At 41.6% G+C, this 19,648-nt stretch overlaps 1 protein-coding gene across 1 annotated transcript; it reads left to right on the forward strand.

Moving 5' to 3' along the window:
- Positions 1–967: 967 nt before the first annotated feature.
- Positions 968–19,000, forward strand: LOC310963981 (urea transporter 1; the record flags this gene model as incomplete). Its single annotated transcript, XM_083936938.1, has 8 exons — positions 968–1,094; positions 1,611–1,800; positions 2,522–2,650; positions 3,259–3,448; positions 8,134–8,281; positions 16,024–16,158; positions 17,448–17,497; positions 18,818–19,000. The coding sequence occupies 8 exons, from the start codon at positions 968–970 to the stop codon at positions 18,998–19,000; spliced, it is 1,152 nt and encodes a 383-aa protein (XP_083793064.1).
- Between the last annotated feature and the right edge of the window lie 648 nt (positions 19,001–19,648).

The raw sequence follows: 19,648 nt of genomic DNA on the forward strand, positions 1-19,648 counted from the left end.
AGAGAGAGAGAGAGAGAGAGAGAGAGAGAGAGAGAGAGAGAGAGAGAGAGAGAGAGAGATGAGTTGTCAGGGGCTCTTGAATGGCACCCCAATTTTCACCTGCAAAAACAAGGCTTTTGAATCCCCACTGATCCCCAAAAGATTCTCTATTGGATGTAACAAACAAAGATGTGCGCACTAAAAACTGGAGGAAGGTGACAGGAAGAAGAACTCGCAACTTTTCTTCAAGCGGGAACAAAATAAACAGAAAAAATCTTTCAAAGGCACAAGCAGTGTGAGGAGCTTGTAAAGACTGACGTCAAAAGAAAGTCAAAAGCAAAAGAATTGCCTCTGAGAAGTTTAAGAAGAACCTGGTGTCAGTATTCTTCTTTTAGTGCATCTGTTTTGTTCTGAGCGGCAGAGATAGCTGGGTTATATATTACACCTTTGGGAAAGACTTGAGATAACACGACACGCACTAATGGCTTTACGAATGAAGGAAAGACAAACAATTCATGCGCTCCCTGCAGTAAAAAGTAGATGAGTGGCTTAAATGGACAAACAATAGGTAAAGAGATGTCACAGTGAGGCTTGGAGAGAAAGCGCAAAGAGAGGACAGAGGGACAATGTGATTGTGAATTGGGTAAAAAAGAAAAGAAAAAGAGCTGGGGCCAGGGGTTCATCAACCTTCCTCTTCTTCATTAGTCCTGAAGGTGTTGGACTTTGTTCATATGTGGCACGGCCGGTCGAAAGCGGAGGGAAGTTTATAAGTCATCCCCTTAAACCTCACCAGGGAGGAAGAGGAGAGGAGGAAAAGGGGGAGAAGAGATGACTGAGGAGAAAGGGGAGGAAGAGGCAACAGGAGAACAAACAGAGGAGTAAGAAGAACAAAAAAGAAGCAAAAAAGTCAAGTGGAATTCTGGGGTTTTCCAACATTGCTACAACATATTTATCACTTCTGTAGTGGTGTAGTCCAGCAGCTGCAGGGATGTGGATGGATACCAGAACAGAGGTGAAGGAGGCCAGCAGGAATGGGGCCAGCCTCAGCCGGCGTGTGCTGAACGGTCTGCTCTCGTGTACTGGGGACATGGAGCACTTGGATAAGTACATGCAGGGTAGGAAAACTCTCACAATACACTGCTACACCTCAAAACATGTTCTTACTTCTAATCTTGAACCCAAGTATAACATTTTATTGTTTTTATCATATTGTATGACCTCTGTAGAATTAGTCTGGGAGTTAGTCAAGTATGAGTTGTCTCAGAATGTGAGACAAAACTTAATTAAGCTTTTAAAATACACCTGGAAATTGTTTATGCCATAATCATAAATAAATAACTGAAATGCTTATGTTGCCATTAAAATATGCAGACGCAATCATCACACAACTCCCACGCTGCACTCTTCCTCCAACATAAAACATAATCATCATTAAACTCCCATCTTGAATCTTATTTAAAACCATGTATCGCCATCCAGATATCCAGCCGAGGAATATGCTTTGCGTTGCAGTTTGCGTCTTTATTTTCACTTTTACTACATTTGAGAAATGTACATTTTCCAAAGCAAGGTCTGGGGAAAAATGCTGGCGAGAAAAAAATGTGTCAAAAATGTTCTTTCTGTGTCTTCAGACAAGCTGTATGTGCTGCAGCTGGCCGTGTGGGGCCTGAGAGGGGTGACCAGAGTGATCCTAGCCAACAACCCGCTGAGCGGTGCTCTCATTATGGCAGCTCTGTACTGGGCCTCCCCCTGGCAGGCCCTGCTGGGAACTCTGGGTGTACTGGCCTCTACACTAACAGCAGTTATAATGGGGCAAGACAGGTGGAACGATATTAATATATTCATAAACACACACAGAAATGACACAGAAGCTCATAAAGTGTACATTTGTATGTACATATTTAATGATCTGTGTATCTTGAAACCACACAACAGAAGAATGTACCTTGTAGATAACCGAACCCTCATTAAAAACCTGCCTGTTGCTTGGAAGCAGACCCTGTAACTCAAGCCTATAATTTGCTCGACCTTATGACTGAGGTTGATTGAGGGATCTTAAAATTCATGAGAACAACTTCATGACTGCTGTGTTCACCTACACCAGGCAATTCTTACTTTGGTTAATGTCCCAATACTTACTGTAAGCCATGCACAGCAGCCTATGATGTGCTAATACATAACCTTGTTTTAAGGTTTTAAAAATAATTCCAGCTGAACTGGGGCTCCTAATGTGTTGAAGTTTGACATGTTGAATAGATGTCACCCTGGAGCCTCTGCTCATTAAAACGGAATTGTTTTTTTTTTTAAGGAGGATCCATAAACAATACACAAATGTGTGTTTTGATCATGAAATACATCTTACTGTGTATATCTTTAGAATACAAAATGAAAGACATTAGTGTGATTTTGTGTGTGTGTGTGTGTGTGTGTGTGTGTGTGTGTGTGTGTGTGTGTGTGTGTGTGTGTGTGTGTGTGTGTGTGTGTGTGTGTGTGTGTGTGTGTGTGTGCGTGTGTGTGTGTGTGTGTGTGTGTGTGTGTTTAGCACGGAGGTGTCAGGAGGTCTCCATGGTTTTAACGGCATGTTGGTGAGTTTGCTGATGGGAGTGTTCAGCTCAGCTGGAGACTGGTACTGGTGGCTGCTGTTGCCTGTCTGCTTGGGGTCAGCTACATGGTGAGACACAAGGACACGGGGTGCTTTTATGGAACACAATGTAGGTCATTTTAAACAACTCACCAATGCTGTTAACCGTGAGGACAGTCTCTGGTAATATTGTATGCCATAATATTACAAACACTTCACACAGCAAATTTGGAAGTGTTAATTCATCTCCCTGGGAGTTAAATTCAACACTTTCAAAGTGTCTATATTGGTCCTTTCTAGATCGAGTTAAAACAACACTTTTTGAAAGTGTAAAATAGTTAACACTGTGACGGGGTTGGAACAACACTCTCAATAGTTAATCAAGATAAACAGACTTCTAATTAATTAGAAAAATGATTAGTTGCAGCCTATTTCTCTTGATTGAAAAAAGTGAATTCATATAAGTAATCATATTTCTTTTTTAGGTTTTGCAGATTTTGCAACAGTAGTGTGAGTCATTTACAGTAGCGATCACTCCTGTCTCCAAGGGAACCAAAAGACACTATTGCCAACACATTCAGTGTGAATATAAACAGTCTGCATACCATTTATTGCAACGTGTAAATAAAGTGCATTTCGTTAAAAAATGATCATCACCTCCACTCCCCCCCACCCCCACCCCTGTCCCCCATCTCCAGTGTCTTTCTGTCTAGTGGTCTCTCCCCAGTGTTGGACCGCTGGGACTTGCCCGTCGCTGTGTTCCCCTTCAACATCACCATTTTCCTCTACCTCCTTTGTACTGGCCCAAACAACCCCTACTTTCCACACCACTCGTCTATACCACCGGGGGCGCTGGAGCCCAATGGCACCGGGCTCATTGCAGTAGAGGTGAGCCGATCCAACATTTAATTTAACGTCCGTATGTTGAGTCAAATATTCTCTACACAGCAGTTAGCGCACATCAGACAGCACCAATGTAACAAAATGGTAATCACTTCCTGTCTCCTAAGTGGCCGCAGCCTTGTTTGAAAGTGTAGTGAACTTCATGTGAAAGGATGAAAAGTTATATGTACATAGTTTTTTTTTTTTTTCACTGACATTAGATATTCACAGAGCCATGTTAAACACTGCAAGGCGTATTTATCTGAGGCATTCACAAACGTAAGTAGACATTAACTTTGCTTTGTTTGCCAATCTCACGAGACAGAAACAGGTTTCAAACAAAGTTAACTTTCTCTTGATCGACCGTCTGAAAAGTTTTGGTGTGTTTAGAATGTTCAGTACGGATGTGGCTTGTGAAAAATGAGTCCAGTATTTACTTCAGTGATTATGTGGCTAAGGGTCACATGTGACCAATCGCATGTGACACAGAGGAAATGACTGCCAGTTGGACCGTCTCGTGTCTGATCCATAGTTTTTTGGTTGAGTTCATTGATATGAAAGCCAGGAGCCACTCTTCTATCAGTAGGAACTCAAGCTCTAAAGGAACACATCCACTGGATCTAGTGGCTTCTACCAATATTTGGTAAAAGAGTAAAAGACTCGGGGACATCTGGGTACCCACAATATAACACCTTGGTTAATAGATAATAGATAAACTTTTTAGGATTTTCAGCCCTGGTAAAAAATTACTGATGATCTATTGATGGCTGCAGACTCTGGATATTAACACTACTCATCCTCCCCGACCTCAGCGCAGCATTTCATACCATTTCTCATCACATCCTCCCTTCACAGGTTAGTTTCCATCAGTTTCACTGGCACTTCACTCACCTGGATCAAATCATTTATTTCGGGCAGCTACCAGTTTGTTCAACTCAAAAACTTCAATCACAGCTTTCCCCAGTTACAAACGGCATTCCTCATGGTTCAGTTCTAGGCCCTCTCCTCTTCATCATAACTCCTTCCACTTGATCACATCTTTAAGAAATTTGGTTTTCATTTACACTGCTATGCAGACTTCACCCAGCTCTATCTGTCCGCCCACCCCAACACCACCCTCCCACCATCTTCTCTCTGATTGCCTCTTAGAAATCAAATCTTGGTTCACTAAAAAATTTCCTCAACTTAACTGCAGTAAAACATAATATCTCCTTGTCTCCGCAACGTCCTTGACAGCACTCTATCATTTGAATCCCATATCGATGACATTTCTCAGTCTGCATATTTCCACCTACGCAATATTTACTGCCTCCGTCCATCTCACCAGCACACCTCCCATTTTGACTATTGCAACTCTCTCCTCTCCGATCTCCCACTCAAACTCCTCCATAAACTTTAAACTGAACCAGAACGCAGCTGCCCGGATCATCTGCAGAACCCGAACCATTAAATACATCATCCCTGTCCTCCAACAACTACAATGACTTCAAGATTCTCCTCCACACCTTTAAAGCTCTCCACAACAAAGCACCTCCTCACCTCTCTGACCTGCTCCACAACTACACACCTACCCACACTCTCCGCTCTTCCTCCTCCATGCCCCTCACCACAGCTCCTGCCCGGTTGTAACCCACGGTTTGTTTTTTTCTACTTCTGTTTCGTTGTTTTATTATTATTTTTTTGTATATGTTAGGTGACCTTGAGTGTCATGAAAGGTGCCCATAAATAAAATGTATTATTATTTATATGGGGCACCTAGTGGCTCAGTGGTAGAGTAGACGCCCCATAGACGCTGGGTAAGGTTGTCGCTGGTCCACCTGTAGAAATTAAAATGAGACATTTAGAACGTGTTGGAGCTTGGCAGTAAATGGCCAGTGAGCTTATTCCACATAAGACAGTACTTAGCTTCAGCTGTTTATGTGTGCAAATTCATATTCACATGCCTATTTATATACTGCAACCCATGTATGGTATCTATAGCCACACCAAAGTATCATCTGTACCTGGGTTTGGGAATTAGTCAGTTGTTGGATTTAAGATGTCTTAACTTCATTCATTGGAGGTTATTATAACAAGTATTATAATGATTTCTATCAGTTCGCTTATATGTTTGCAGCACTTTTGCCTGCTCAGATTGGAAAGAGCACTCAATTTGCATTTTGTCTTCATCAGCATTCCACCACTTGCAGAGATATTTGAACAGAGAAAGCCCATCAAGTCACACCTGTTAGCAAACAGGTGCAGATCATTAGCAGTCTCAAAGGGGACTATTAGGAGTGACAGGATATATGATGAAGGAAGACAAACAAAAAGAGAGCTGAATTAAGACCAGTTATCCTCTGTGTTTCTTAGCTTTGTTGCAGCCAGAGCGAACAAGTAACTGATAGGAGCACAATATGTATAATACCTGCCAGCTATGACTCACAGTTACTTAGCAACAGTTAACTGATGGAGCTTCTGCTTGGAAATTATAATCAGCCCAAACTGTTTTAATTAACAATTCTTGGTGATTTGAAGTCATAGTGGAAGTAAGGTTGTTGCATTCGAGATAAAGTGTTATTTTGTTCCATTTGTGTGGAGCGTGTGTTTCAGTCAGGTCGAGGGGGATTTTATAGCTGCGGTTACCTTTACAAAGCCAAGGAGAAAACTGCAAACCAATAAAACCTTTAGGTCTAAATTTATGGCAATGAAAGTCCACTTAGGATGCAAGCAGTTGCACAGTCGCCCTGTGAAAAAAAACGTTTGGAACGCTTCAGCCACCAAATTGGGCTTGAGGTGCTTCTCACGAGATTCCAGATTCACCAGCTGCTGCTTTTGATCTCTGTGAGATAGTTGGCATCACAATGCTTGAGGAGCGACTGAATTTTATTTCAATTTGGTGGCTGAAGCGTTCCAAACATTTTGTTTGGTAACGTGATCCGAATTTAAAAAAAGCAATGTCATCTTTCAAATGTAACGAGAGTTACTCAAAACACATGGCACATAAGAGGTGATGCTCCCTCTCCTTATGATGTACATTAGCAAAGTAGTTCATTCGTATTAGTAGTTTGTTAGCCCACGCCCGTAAAGTATACTGAGTTGCTCAGTGTTGGAGATATTGGCTGTAGAGATGTTTGCCTATATACTATATAATGGAGCTAAATGGTACCAGAGAAATCCTGAGCCAGTTACTCAAGATAATCCACAGACCTGTTGTGAGCAGTTTCATGTAGGAACTATTTTTCTTTCTACGGAACTACACAACCGTATCACCACGCAGGGGAAAGTATGTCATGTGGTGTTGCATGTGTCACATAGGCCCCCATTGAAAAAAGTTAACTTAAAGTTAGCACAGTTCAACGGTTAACATACAGTTGGGAGAGTTTATTTAAGATTTTTGGTAGTAAGGATGCTTGTGTAATACACTTTTCCTTTCTCAAGCTGCGATAAGAACATCGATTTAAGAACTGTTCATTGTTCTAAATTAGGTTCTAACACCCCGTGGCTTCCAGAAAAGGATCTATAAGTTAAGAAGTTTCTGTTCCTCCAGGAGTGCAGAAGGATGTCATAGAAACGTATTCCTGCACTGTCATAACTACATTAGTTACACTGACTAAACCCTCTCAGCGCTGTTAGGTGTCCTGAATATAGAATCAAGATTTACACAGTATTCTGTGAAAAAGCATCACACCCTGTGGCACAGTATGTCCCTCACACTAAATAATTACTTTCCACAAGTTTCAGGCCCTTCATCTCAAATTATGTCTCTCTCTCTCTCTTTCTCTACCACTATTTCAGAGTTTCTCTCTTTTTTCTCTTCCCATCTGTCCGCCCCTCGTCCTATAAATGCTCTCCTTTTCATTTCAGAAATTCCCTTTGGTTTGTTACTTTGGCGATCTGAAACCTCTTAATCCTTCTTTTTATCTCTCTGCATCGTTCTCCCCTGTCTCTACCCATGTCTCTGCTCTGCCATGCAGCTCTGCCTCCTCCGTCTCCCACTCTCTACATCTTCTTTCATCACTTCCTCCTTCGCTCTCCTTCCTCATATATCAACTTACAATAAATAACTAGTGAAGGTAAGCAATATTTGAAGGACAGCAGAATAACGGGGGATTTGAAACCATCTCTTCTCTTTCTCTCCTTCTAGTTTCCCCTTTCGTCCCATTTTTCTTCTCTATTGCCTTCCTTTTCCTCCACCCATCTCCATTTCCACCTTCCTCCTCTTCTCCTCTTTGTCTTTCCTCTGGTTCTCTCTGGAGACGGCGATGACGTCGGTCCTATTTATATTTAATGTCTTCAGCTTTCACTTTGCTAAAGAGGGCGCTCTGGCTGCACTGCCACAGTAGACGGCATATTTAATCTTTCTGCAGACAAACACACACGTGCATAGTGCATATACACACACACGTGTACACTTACATAGAAGCACGCATGCACAAGAGTTGTGTTTGGTGCCGATATAAATAAACACCATTTATGACTTGTAAATAGCAGCGACAAGCAGGTGCACCCATTCTGTTGCCATGGAAACTCTTCACTTGTCACTGACTGTATATTACACACATTTTGTCATTATGTTCCGTGAGTGTGTTTCTGCTCATGGAACTGTATTTATATTTATTTGTATTTAAAAACTTGGGTATAATAATTTGCAATATGCTCCGTAGTGTAAACTCTTCTCAAAACCCTCCTGACTTCTCTCTCTTGTTCAGGTGATGCGTGGCATCCCTCTGGGTGTGGGTCAGATCTTTGCCTGTGGAGCTATGGGGCCCTCCCTCCTCATCCTGGGAGCTGTTCTGCTCTACTCCCCCCTGCTGGCCGCCCATGCTCTGCTGGGATCAGCAGTTGGAACATTGGCCGGTGAGTCTCCGTCTGTGTGTGTGTGTGTGTGTGTGTGTGTGTGTGTGTGTGTGTGTGTGTGTGTGTGTGTGTGTGTGTGTGTGCGTGTATGTGGGAGGAGTGGGAGAGTTAGCAAAGTGGGAATATTATTGTATTATTTTGTAACTCATACTGTACTGTACTGACTGCATATTATGATGGTGGTGTTTAATAGGTTGAACTAGTTTCACATTATTCAGTGTCTAGGGGCACCACACATTTTCAGTGCCAGTATCTCTATATATCTACATATAATAATTGTCCTTGGCTGTGGGAAACATTTAACGCATTAATGGAGAGTACTACTCAGCAAGTTAAATTTTTTCAACTTCAAGTCCAATCATCGCGCTGCTTCTATCGCGCCTATTGCGTCTGGTCTGAACGCACCTTTAAGATTCCCATTCTTCTATTATGTCTCCAGTATCATTTGTTTTACCAAATTTAACCATTTGTTACCACTTGATAATGAATAAAAGTGGTCAAACCTCCCTCCAAAATACCACATTAGAGAAGATGTGATTTGGTATCAAAATATTTTAAGGTTTCTGCAGGTGCATTTTTCAGTGATTGGACAGTGAGTACTTGTTATATTTTTAAGGTCATAAGACAAGGGACACTTTGAAAATAGTCGTGCCAGTTTTTTCTTCACCAAAATCATATCTAACTTTGGGTGCGTTATTTAGCCCCACGTCCCAACTAGCTAGTGTGACATGGTTGGTACCAGTGGAGCCCACAACAGCCTCTAAAAGACAAAAGGTCTGCTGGTCACCAGGGAGCTGTCAGCACAAATACAATTACAGTAGATAGCATTGTTTCATGTTGTTTCTCCATCCCGGACATATAGTCTTTTTAACAGGTCATAAAACTAACACCATACTTGCAGCCACAAGCCACCATCACCCACCTGTGCCAACATCAAAATGCTATCAGGATGCAGAAAACCTTTGACTTAGTAGAAGTATCAACCTTCCATTTATCAAACCATTAGGTCAGGGCCTCACATAGATTGCAAGCTCAGCTCCCTGTATGGCAAATGTTGAATGACAGTATGTTTTAACAAGGTTAAAGTAAGGTTTGTTAAAGCCTTCTGGCAGTATGTATGTATGACAGAATGTCAGCAGTGCATTTACAGTAAATATGGAAGTGTAAGACAGGCAGCAGCAGCAGCAGCAGCAGCAGCAGCCTGTGGGCAGCTGTAAAAGACACCGAGCAATTAGCCGGGCACTAAAACTCACTGGATTCTGTACAAACGCACAGGCCTGTGGCTCTGTGCGCCTTTCACATCTGCATCACTGTGACTCCATTCAGAGAGAGCGAATGAGAAATGCTAGAAGTTTAAAAGACTTCAGCGCCCTGCTTCTGTCTGCTGCTAAATATACAGTAGTTTTCTAAAATACTTTGGTGTGTGTGTGTGTGTATGGGGGGGGGGGGGGGGGGGGGGGGGGGGGGGCTATGAGTCATTTTGTAAGAAACTGAGAAGTGGGAGTGAGCTTGTACATACACACACTTGCACAAACCCTTGGACATACACACACACACACACACACACACACACACAATGCTGCTATAAAAACAATGCGATCAAAGAGATGTGACTTTAATGAGCTTGTGTAGGCACCAGAACTGAGAGGAAGCAACAACAGGAAGAATAAAGAAAAATATAGAGAACATGCTCTCTGTATGGCTGTCATTTATTCTCTCTTCTTTCTCTCTTCTTCCCTATCATGTCTTTCCATGTTTTCTCCAGTGAGCTTCGTTTTAACTATAATAGCCCAAATTCAACCATTTGTAGCTGTCACTGATCTTGAAAAAGGCCAACCACAATTGTATTTCTTTCATTTGGATGCTTGTAATTCAGGGCTCCACCAGATATAATCTTTTATCTTCCCCAAATCTAAAATGCTGCTGTAAACTTTTCCATTAAGTCTCCTCCTCCGCTCTGGCTGCCTGAGAGTTGGAGTGTTGATCTAGTTGCTGTTGCTTTGAATGTATGATGGATAAGCCTTGCAAGGCCTTTTGTATTCTAACCTATTGAGTATTGTCTGTGTATCCAAAGGCTGTTATAGCGTATGACTCTGTACCTTAGAGTTTCTCTGCAGAGTTATTAAAGCACATGGCACATATGAGGTGATGCTCCCTCTCATTACGATGAACATTAGCAATTTACTGTAGTTCATTAAGAGTAAAACTCACAAACAAAAGCTTGCTGTATATACTCACTTGAGCACCAAACGTATATTATCCACAGCTGAAAATAGCCCCCAGCAAATGCACTATGTACTCCTGCAGCATTTGCTATAAGATGTTTTAGGAAATCCTTAATTAAGTGAAATTTAAAGGGACTGACTTTTTATGGCATTTGTTGGCAATAAGAAAATATAGAATACTAGCTAGGGTATATTAGTGGAAAACTGCACTTTAAAATGTATCATTCATCTTTTAAATGTGCCTTATGTGTTCACATCAGTTTCCAATAAAATATTGTTGGAGATGATTATCAACAAGCAATTTGTTGTATTTCAGCAGTTAACCGAAAGCAGCCGAAATGCAGAACTGAGTAAACATTAATATCTGTTTTATTCTTCAAGTAATATCGTTAGTGCATTACTCAACATTAACCTCACCCTTTAAGGCTTTGCAAGAAAAAGCTTGCAACTACATTTTAGATGCAGTTCATGAGCCCTCTGTGATGCACTGTGCAGCTTGAGATCCTCAGGCAGTGTCATTCTGGGGCCATTTCAACAGAGCTTTCTCTGTTCATACATTAGCATCTCATAAGTTGCTCACTAACTTTATATCACTTATTAAAAATTCTGCTATATACGTAGGGAATTTCATGTTTTTAACATCATATTTTAATAATCCGTATTCCTATCTTTATAGTTTTGTTGTTGTTAGGCTCTTTGAAACTTTGTTTGGAAGAAAATGAAAATGAAAATGAAAAATGAAAAGAATCACTGTGGCTCTCTGAGTAATCTGCCTCATCACCTCTTACTGCTGCATGCTTTGTCTGTAAGGAGGAGTGAGAATGACAGAGACACAGTGGCATGGGTCAGAGGGCGAGGAGGTGGTCTGGAACAGGCGTGAGGCCACATTTAGAGCTGTAAGTCAAAGCACTGTGTCGTGAACTATTCCCATAAGGGGTTTGCAGAGCAGGAAATAAGTGGCTGTATCTAGGCCAGAACCTCCACCTCCTGCTGCATTCATTTTATTAAAGGGGGATCAAATATGGGAGGGATGAGAAAGAGAGGCAGTCAGTGAACTCTACTGGGGTTTTTTTTTTGAGTAGCTTTGTATTTAGGATGTGGCATAACAAATAAAAGTAAGTTTTTCATGTAACTGCCATCGTTGGTTTGACATAATGTAGGTGAAGCATCAGACAGGAAAAAGAAGCGGGCGACTTTGTCTGCCCCCGAGTTTAGTGAAAAAATATTTGTATTTATGACCTGTTCTAAAAGACAATGTCATAATACAAAATAAGACCATAGCACTTATAGTCTTGACAGTTCTCTGTGAATAAGAAAAGTGGATTTCCAAGTTTTATCATTATTATAAAGCAAGTTATGGTGCTGATAAGATATTGTAAATCATCCAAACACTTAGTCCTCAGAGAAATGCATGCAACAACGGTGCCTTTAAACGAGCCGTCAGGACTTCTGTATGTTTGTGATGTCACAACTATACAACATATGGGGAGAAAGTGCAGCTACAGTGCTGTTTCAGTCATTCCCCTCAAAGTCAAAGACACAGAGAGGATAGAATTGCCATCAGCCTCGGCATGTTGTTGTAACATTGCGAGCATGTTAGCATGCTAATGTTAGCATTTGGCTCATAGAACCACATCGCTGTAGACACTTATTCATCTTAACATATTCCACTTTCTGTACAGTTGGTTTAATAGGGCTTTTTACAGCAAAGATTAAACTTCTTAACTTAAAAAAAGAATAATATTCTAAGCACACATTAGATCAGAAGCTTTAGAAGCATTCACATAGACAGGGGGTTGTAGAAGTAAGCTCATATCCCCATACAGTAACCTACAGAGCAATCCATTTAGCTGCATCCGCAAACAGTTTCCCCTCGAATCCATCAGAGGACAGAATGATGGATGCACCCGCTGAATGAAGAGCAAAGGCCTGAATGCACAGTTCGCCATGATACTAACGCACTAACACCGGAAAACAAGACATTATGTACGGTTCATTTCATTTGTTTATTCCAACCTATTGCCCTGTCCTTCATTTACTCTGCAGCTTGTCACTGTGGTTTGATGCAGAGAGCAAACTGGAGGAGAGGAGAGGAGATATGGGGTTTGATATGATAAGAGCTTCCTGACTCACTCTATTAGCATAGAAAATATCACACTGGAGAGACTCACTCACACACACATACACACATATTGGAAAAAACCTTAAAAGAAATTGTAGTATCCTCTGGGGCCTCCCTCCCACATTGTCGTTAGTCTTTAATAACACCCTTATGTGGGGAGGGAACAGGGGTAGCAGAGTGAGAGGGTGTGATGAAGGAATCAAGGAAGGGAACAAGGGAAGTACTGGCATTGAGAAACAACGGGGAAATGGTGACCTTAACAGGAAGAATAGTGGAAGACAACTAATTGTGGAACGAGGAAGAGACTAGATGAGTGCAGAGGGAGCCAGCGCGTTAAAGGTAGGCTGCAGAAGAGGGTAGCTGCGTGAGGGAGCGGCAGAGTAGCCAGGCAGAAACAGAGTGGGGAGACAGTGCTGGGGTGTGGTCAGCCTGCTTCAGGACCAGACTGCCAAACTGCAACACACTGGTAATAAGGAAATCAATCACAGCACCGCCCGAGGGTCATATATCTTCAGGAGAGCTTCCAAAATTTACTACGGCTGAATTCTTTGGAAAATCCTGCAGTATCAATACAGGGAAGATGCAGGGGCTAATATATATTTTAGGTCGTACATTTTCATCTTGACTGCTATGCATTTTAGCTTTAAATGGCTCTGAACGGGCTTCTTCTATGTGCTAATGACGACATTGTGATATATAAATGCAACCAGGCTCATTCCTTCCAACTCGCCCTGGAGCACGTTCAGCTTGCTGTGTGTGTGTGTGTGTGTGTGGGGGGGGGGGGGGGGGGGGGGGGGGTTACTCGCGGTCACTGTTCTGCACAGTCAGGCAGCATTCAGTAATTTCTTATGATATTGCTTTTACCAAGAAAGGTAAAAATATCTGAAGGTAAAAACCATTTCTGCTGTAGAGGTCATGTTCCCACAAATGTAAGTGCTGGATATAACAATGAAACAGTGAGAGAGCAGCTTTATTGCTCATTTCTGTTCACAGCTGAGCAGTGACAGCTGCTCTGGGTGGGGCTACAGGACTGATCACGCACACACACACACACACGCACACACACACGCACACACACACGCACACACTCCCACACACACACACACACACACGCACGCACACACACACACACACACACACACACACACACACACACACATGCACACACAGATGCAGTCTTCTCACTTCTCACCCAGAAATGCCAAAAATGCAACTTTACAGGGCTACTAGTTATTTAGAGTCGACACTGAGTTGGTTCAACCGGTGTGGTCAGAATCTTTGTAAAGGTGTTTTATATATACCGTATATATAATATTTTGTCAACCCTAGTTTTGCAATATATTGTTTCCAGTGTTTCCAATCAGGTTTGGTAACATGCAAATTGAAAATGCACACACACAAAAAAATGGAAACCTACATATTCAGGAGCAACCTACATATTAGCAGCTGCGGGAAATCATATGTTTGCTAACCTCCAGTGGTGTAACTTCCCACCTTGCTGCAGTGAAGTAGAAGTGGACTCCAGGGTGTGTCAGCACACTGTGACATCCCTGTTTGGTGTGGTCATAGGTTGCTTAGGTCTATAGACATGGCATTGTGATATGAAACAGTGGTTCCTCGATTGACGATTAGCCATTCATCGTTAGGGGCATGTTTTTGATGCTTTTATCAACAATTATATAGTCTTATTGACACGTAAGCTTAATTAAAGTGTTACCAGTGATAGCTGAACTCTAACTTATTTCCATGGGGGAACAATCACAAGAGTGCAGGCAATGTCAGACTGAAGATGGAAATGTAAAACGATGAAGGTTCTATCTGATATCAGGCAAGGTTATCAGGCTGTCAAGTCTGACGTAACTTTAAAAATATGAATTTGGGGTCCAAACGCTCTGTTGATACAAAACAGACAACAACAGCTGCACATGTGAACAATAACAGTTAGACCTCTTTTTCATCGATAAGAAAGGGGTAAGCTGACAATTACGTTGTTTTTTTTTAAACTCAGATCTGTTTAAACACATTAGGCACTGCCACGTTTTAGAAATACGAGGCTCGGACCGGCTTGGACCCGGAAATCTTACTTTGAAAGGGCGTTACGTTACGACTTAACAGCCGGTTAGGTGCAACACAGCTCACTTCTGACCCCACCCATCAGTGACACTGGGTGGAAACAAGCTTGAAACCTTCAACCAGAGGGCCAAACCATCTCCCTTTGCTCAGCATCATGCTGCCTGCAGATACTGAATGAAGCTCACTGGCCTTTGCAGCTGAAGTGGCCCTACTCTTTCTGATGGTTGTTCTCCCTCACGTGTGTGTTCTGAAATACACGGTGCAGCTGCTGCCGAAGGCCAGAGGAGAAAAGGTCAATGCTTCTGGCCTCACTGAGATTTATTTGGGTCCACATGCGTAGCCCGCAGTCTTCATCTAGCTTCAGCTTCTCAGTGTAGTGTTTGTTTTGTGCAGATGTGAGACATTGACCTGCTGTTCACCCTCCTACCACATCAATACTGCAGCAGTACCACGGAGCCTCGGTGATGGAATCATAAAAAATGTAATAGAAAACATTGATACTGAAGTTGTTATTGTAAGGTTGTTAAAATGTTATTGACTGAAACTTAGGAAATGTGAAAATTAATCTTATTATGCACTTAAAGTCCCATTAGAGGTTCTTAGTCCTGTGTGATTTATTTCAACTGAAGTCTGTCTCATTCTCTCCTTACAGTGAAAAAAAAAGAAAAGTGAAAGCATTTATTTCAGGCTCACTGAGAGAAGACATGCTGGGCTTTTGTTAGCGCTTCCACTACCCAGCCCTTCTTACCATCATCACATGACTACTGGCTGTAGTTTTTGAATTAACTCTGAATTAGACCCCCACAGGGGAACAGAGGATCAGAGGGGGCTGTAAAAACCTTAATATGACGCTTGAAAATGGCATCTTAGCTCCTCCTTAGTGGCACGCCATATCCTGTAAACACTGTTACACAAGCATCCAAACTAACAGCTATTCTCAGGCCTGTGATCAAATTATGTTTTTAGTAGGACTTAACAAAAAGGTCATCTTTTGTGTTGGATCAGACTCTCACATTCCTCCTACGTAGTTAAAGGGGGATAGAAAGGGAAAACCAACATTTCCTTATTAGGATGTTATTAGGTTACACGCAAATTAATTCAATTCATTTGTACCGAAGGCAACCATACAACAGTTTGTGTCCAGCACCACCACATGGATATTTCTAGTAGAGCAGATTCAAGTTCCTGTATCAGCACAAGTGTATGTCGGTCTGTGTGATTCCCAGCAGTGACTCATTGTTTTTTGGAATTAGATTTATCAAGCTGTGTGTGTGTGTGTGTGTGTGTGTGTGTGTGTATGTGTGTGTGTGTCTCTCTCTCAGGTTTATCCATGGCGGTGCGTCATGATTCTCTGTACTCAGGTCTGTCTGGGTTTAACGGAGCTCTGGGTTGCATGGCTGTTGGAGGACTCTTCTTCACCTTCAACTGGAGGACCCACCTCTTTGCCATCGCCAGCGGTAAAACACAAGCACCCATGCAGTGACTATCTATTGTGCATAATGACATTGTTAATGAGTCTATGACAACGGTGAATTTTAAGGGATAGTACAGCACCAAATCAAAAATACTTTGCTCAGAGCAGCAAAAATACATATATGTGTAATATCTGCTTTAAATGAATTACCTTAGGCATGTTAGGAGTTCCCGGCTGTATGTTCTCCCTGTGTCTGCGTGGGTTTTCTCCGGGGTTCTCCCACAGTCCAAAGACATGCAGGTTGACAATTGATGACTCTAAATTGCCCATAGGTGTGAATGTGAGTGTGAATGGTTGTCTGTCTCTGTTTGTCTCTAGACTGGCGTCCTGTCCAGGGTGTACCCCACCTCACGTCTGATGTCAGCTGGGACTGGCTCCAGCCCAACCCCCCCACCCCCGCACGACCCTGATAGAGTGAAGCGGTTGAAGTGTGATGGATGTTAGGAGTTAAATCTTTTTGCTTCTGTCATAAAAGTACTTCACCACTGGAGGGCGAGAGAAAGCAATAAGCTGCTTCAACATGTTCTGTCCATGGTGCTGAAACAAATGCAATCTTTCACATTGTCTCAGTCCATGGAGCTGAAAAACAATGCAATGCATATTAAATAGACAATAATAGTATCGGAATCTTTAAACTAACACTCTTTGAAATCCTACAAACTTAACCTTTAGCCTTTCAACAAGTACATTGAACTTTCAAATATTTAATTCAAATAGCTTTAGTGATTTTTCAGAATGTTTTCGTAATAAAGTCACTAATGCAGGCCCCTCGTTATGGTTGTTGACTGGATTCCATATAAACTCATACAAAAACACTCAGCTCAATATTGTTTGATCTATAAAGACTTCCTGGAGACTCACTATCTCCAACCAATCAAACAAGGCACACTTCTCTGCACCAAAGTATTTTAATTGGTTAATAATTCATGTCATTTGTCAATAAAAAGCTTGATTGAATGGATCGATTTAGAATGGGTTCTCCTTCCTCCCTCTGCTCTCCTTCTTGAATACTGATGAACACATTCACAACACACCTGAAATATCAGCTGAAGCACCATTGACATTAGTGCTGAGCACTTTGGCAGGGAGCTAATCTATTCACATTAGGTAAATTGGTCTTAATTGGAGCTTTCAGTCTGTCTCCTATCAGGACCAGGTGTAGCCAGCCTCTGACCCAGCACTGATTACACAGAACGTCAGCAACCTGAAAAAAGATACAGAGTGAGTGTGGCGAGGATATATTTAGCTTAATTTCTTTTCCTCTGCACGCAGCCTTCCTCTCTGCATATGCTGACATCGCTCTGAGCAATCTGCTGGGAACTGTAAGTACACACACCTCAAGACATGTGTATATGAAGTGCACCGTTTATTTCCATTCTTTAAGCTGGGGGTGGTTTAATTCTAGCCTCTGATTTTTAACAATATAGAGCTTCCAGTTGGGGGGAACAAGATGCTAAATGCCAAAGAGTGGTGACATGGCAGAAAAGCCTGGGTGCACTTTTCTATCTTGCTGAAAGTGATAAGTCTGCTGCACTCAGAGGTCATGTCCTATTTAAATATGTAGTGTAGGGCTATACTTGATTATGGCAAGAATCATAATCACAATTATTTGGTCAACACTGAGATCAAAGTTATTGAACACGATTACTCATTGACTCATTGGAGTAAAAAAAATAATATAATATAAATGATAATAAAAATTATTTAAATATATACACATTTAAATAAATTGGTTACAAAGAACTAGATTAAACCAAAATAAAAAAAGATCAACAATGAAAAAACATATATACGAATAAAAAGAAATCATACCAAAAAGACATTAGAGCAAGTATGTTGAAATGGACTTATATAGCGCCTTTCTAGTCTTCTGTCTACTCAAGGTGCTTTCACAGTGTTTGTCACATTCACCCATTCACACAGAGAGCAGTGGACATCTACATACCATCTCATCTAACCATTCACACCCCATTCACACCCCATTTACACACCATTTACACACCCATGCGCAGCACGGGGAGCAATTTGAGCAAGTCGAGGTTCAGTGTCTTGCCCAAGGACACTTCGGCATGTGGACCGGGAAAGGGGGGGAACGAACCGCCGATCTCTCAATTGGAGGCCCACTCACTCTATGACTGAGCCACAGCCAGTAGTTCACTCCCAGAACTTACTGAAAACTCCTAAGCATAAAGTCAACATTTAGGAAAAAAATACTAAACTACTATATTCAACATATTCCGGTTATAGTAAAAATCAGGATTTTAACCAGTATTTCAACACTTCAGTGTTACATGTTTATTTGAGATTAGTCACTTATACAGCCGTTTGACATAAAAGGCTGAGGCGCTACCGTTTCACAGATGTGTCAATCCACAATGCAGAGGACAGGTCCATTTGATTTAGTCGATTCTTACTAAAGCAAAAAATAAAATACTGCAGATTAACAGGAGTTGCCAACCAGTGTATTCATTTCCAAGTATTTACATTTACTTATCTTGCATACCTTCTTCAACAAAACTGGACTGATGCTAAAGCTAAAACTCTTCAACCCTTTTTTTTTGTACAGAGTTTGCTCTCACTCAAACTGACTCTCTTTTGTTACTCATATTTCTTAAGAACTCTCTCTCTCTCTCTTTCCCTAGATTGGTGTCCCAGCATGCAGCTGGGCAGCTACTCTGACAGCCACACTGATGTTACTGCTGACCGGCAGTTTAGCATCGTACCGCATTCCTATTGGTCAAGTCATGGCCCCTGAACACAACCTGCGCTCCCACAGCCAATGGGAAACTGGCAACACCGCAGAGAGGGAGAGCACTGATGTGTAACGCTGACACACACACACACACACACACACACACACGTGCACTTTCATATTCATACCATTCATATACGCATTTTATTGGGGAGCAATAAACTAAAGACTGTTGAAGTGATGGCATCTTTGAGGACATTTTGTCCACAGGGTGGCGATGTATATGTTCAGCAATGAAATGTTGAACATATTTGCGAAATCAGTTGTTTTATATTCACTTGTTATTCATATTCACCCATTATCTATTAAAAGTGTAACATTTCCAACCAAGTACCCCCACTTGTGTTACTCCAGTAAGTCAGTTTCAACTCAGCGTGCCACATGAAGAAGAAGTCACAGAAACGTACGATTTAAAGGGAAAGAAAACATATTTTAATAGGCATGAAATTAACAAGTCAGTTCAATTAAATCATTGTTTGTTAAAATGACAGTTTGACTGTAATTGTCAATAAAAACACAGACTGAATCCAACAGTTATTGTTTTTAACCCCTTCATTACAATGCATAGACATACTACAACATAGCACTCCACTGGGACTCATTGTAAAAACAGACATTTATCTCAAGGCAGGCAGACAGTGAGAGAATGAGTACACACAGATGACATGTGACACGTTTCTGATATGAATGGAGTGTTCAGCTGCTCATGCCAACGAGTTAA

The sequence above is a fragment of the Echiichthys vipera genome (assembly GCF_963691815.1).
Source record: "Echiichthys vipera genome assembly, chromosome: 22".
NCBI classification, from domain to species: Eukaryota; Metazoa; Chordata; class Actinopteri; order Perciformes; family Trachinidae; genus Echiichthys; species Echiichthys vipera.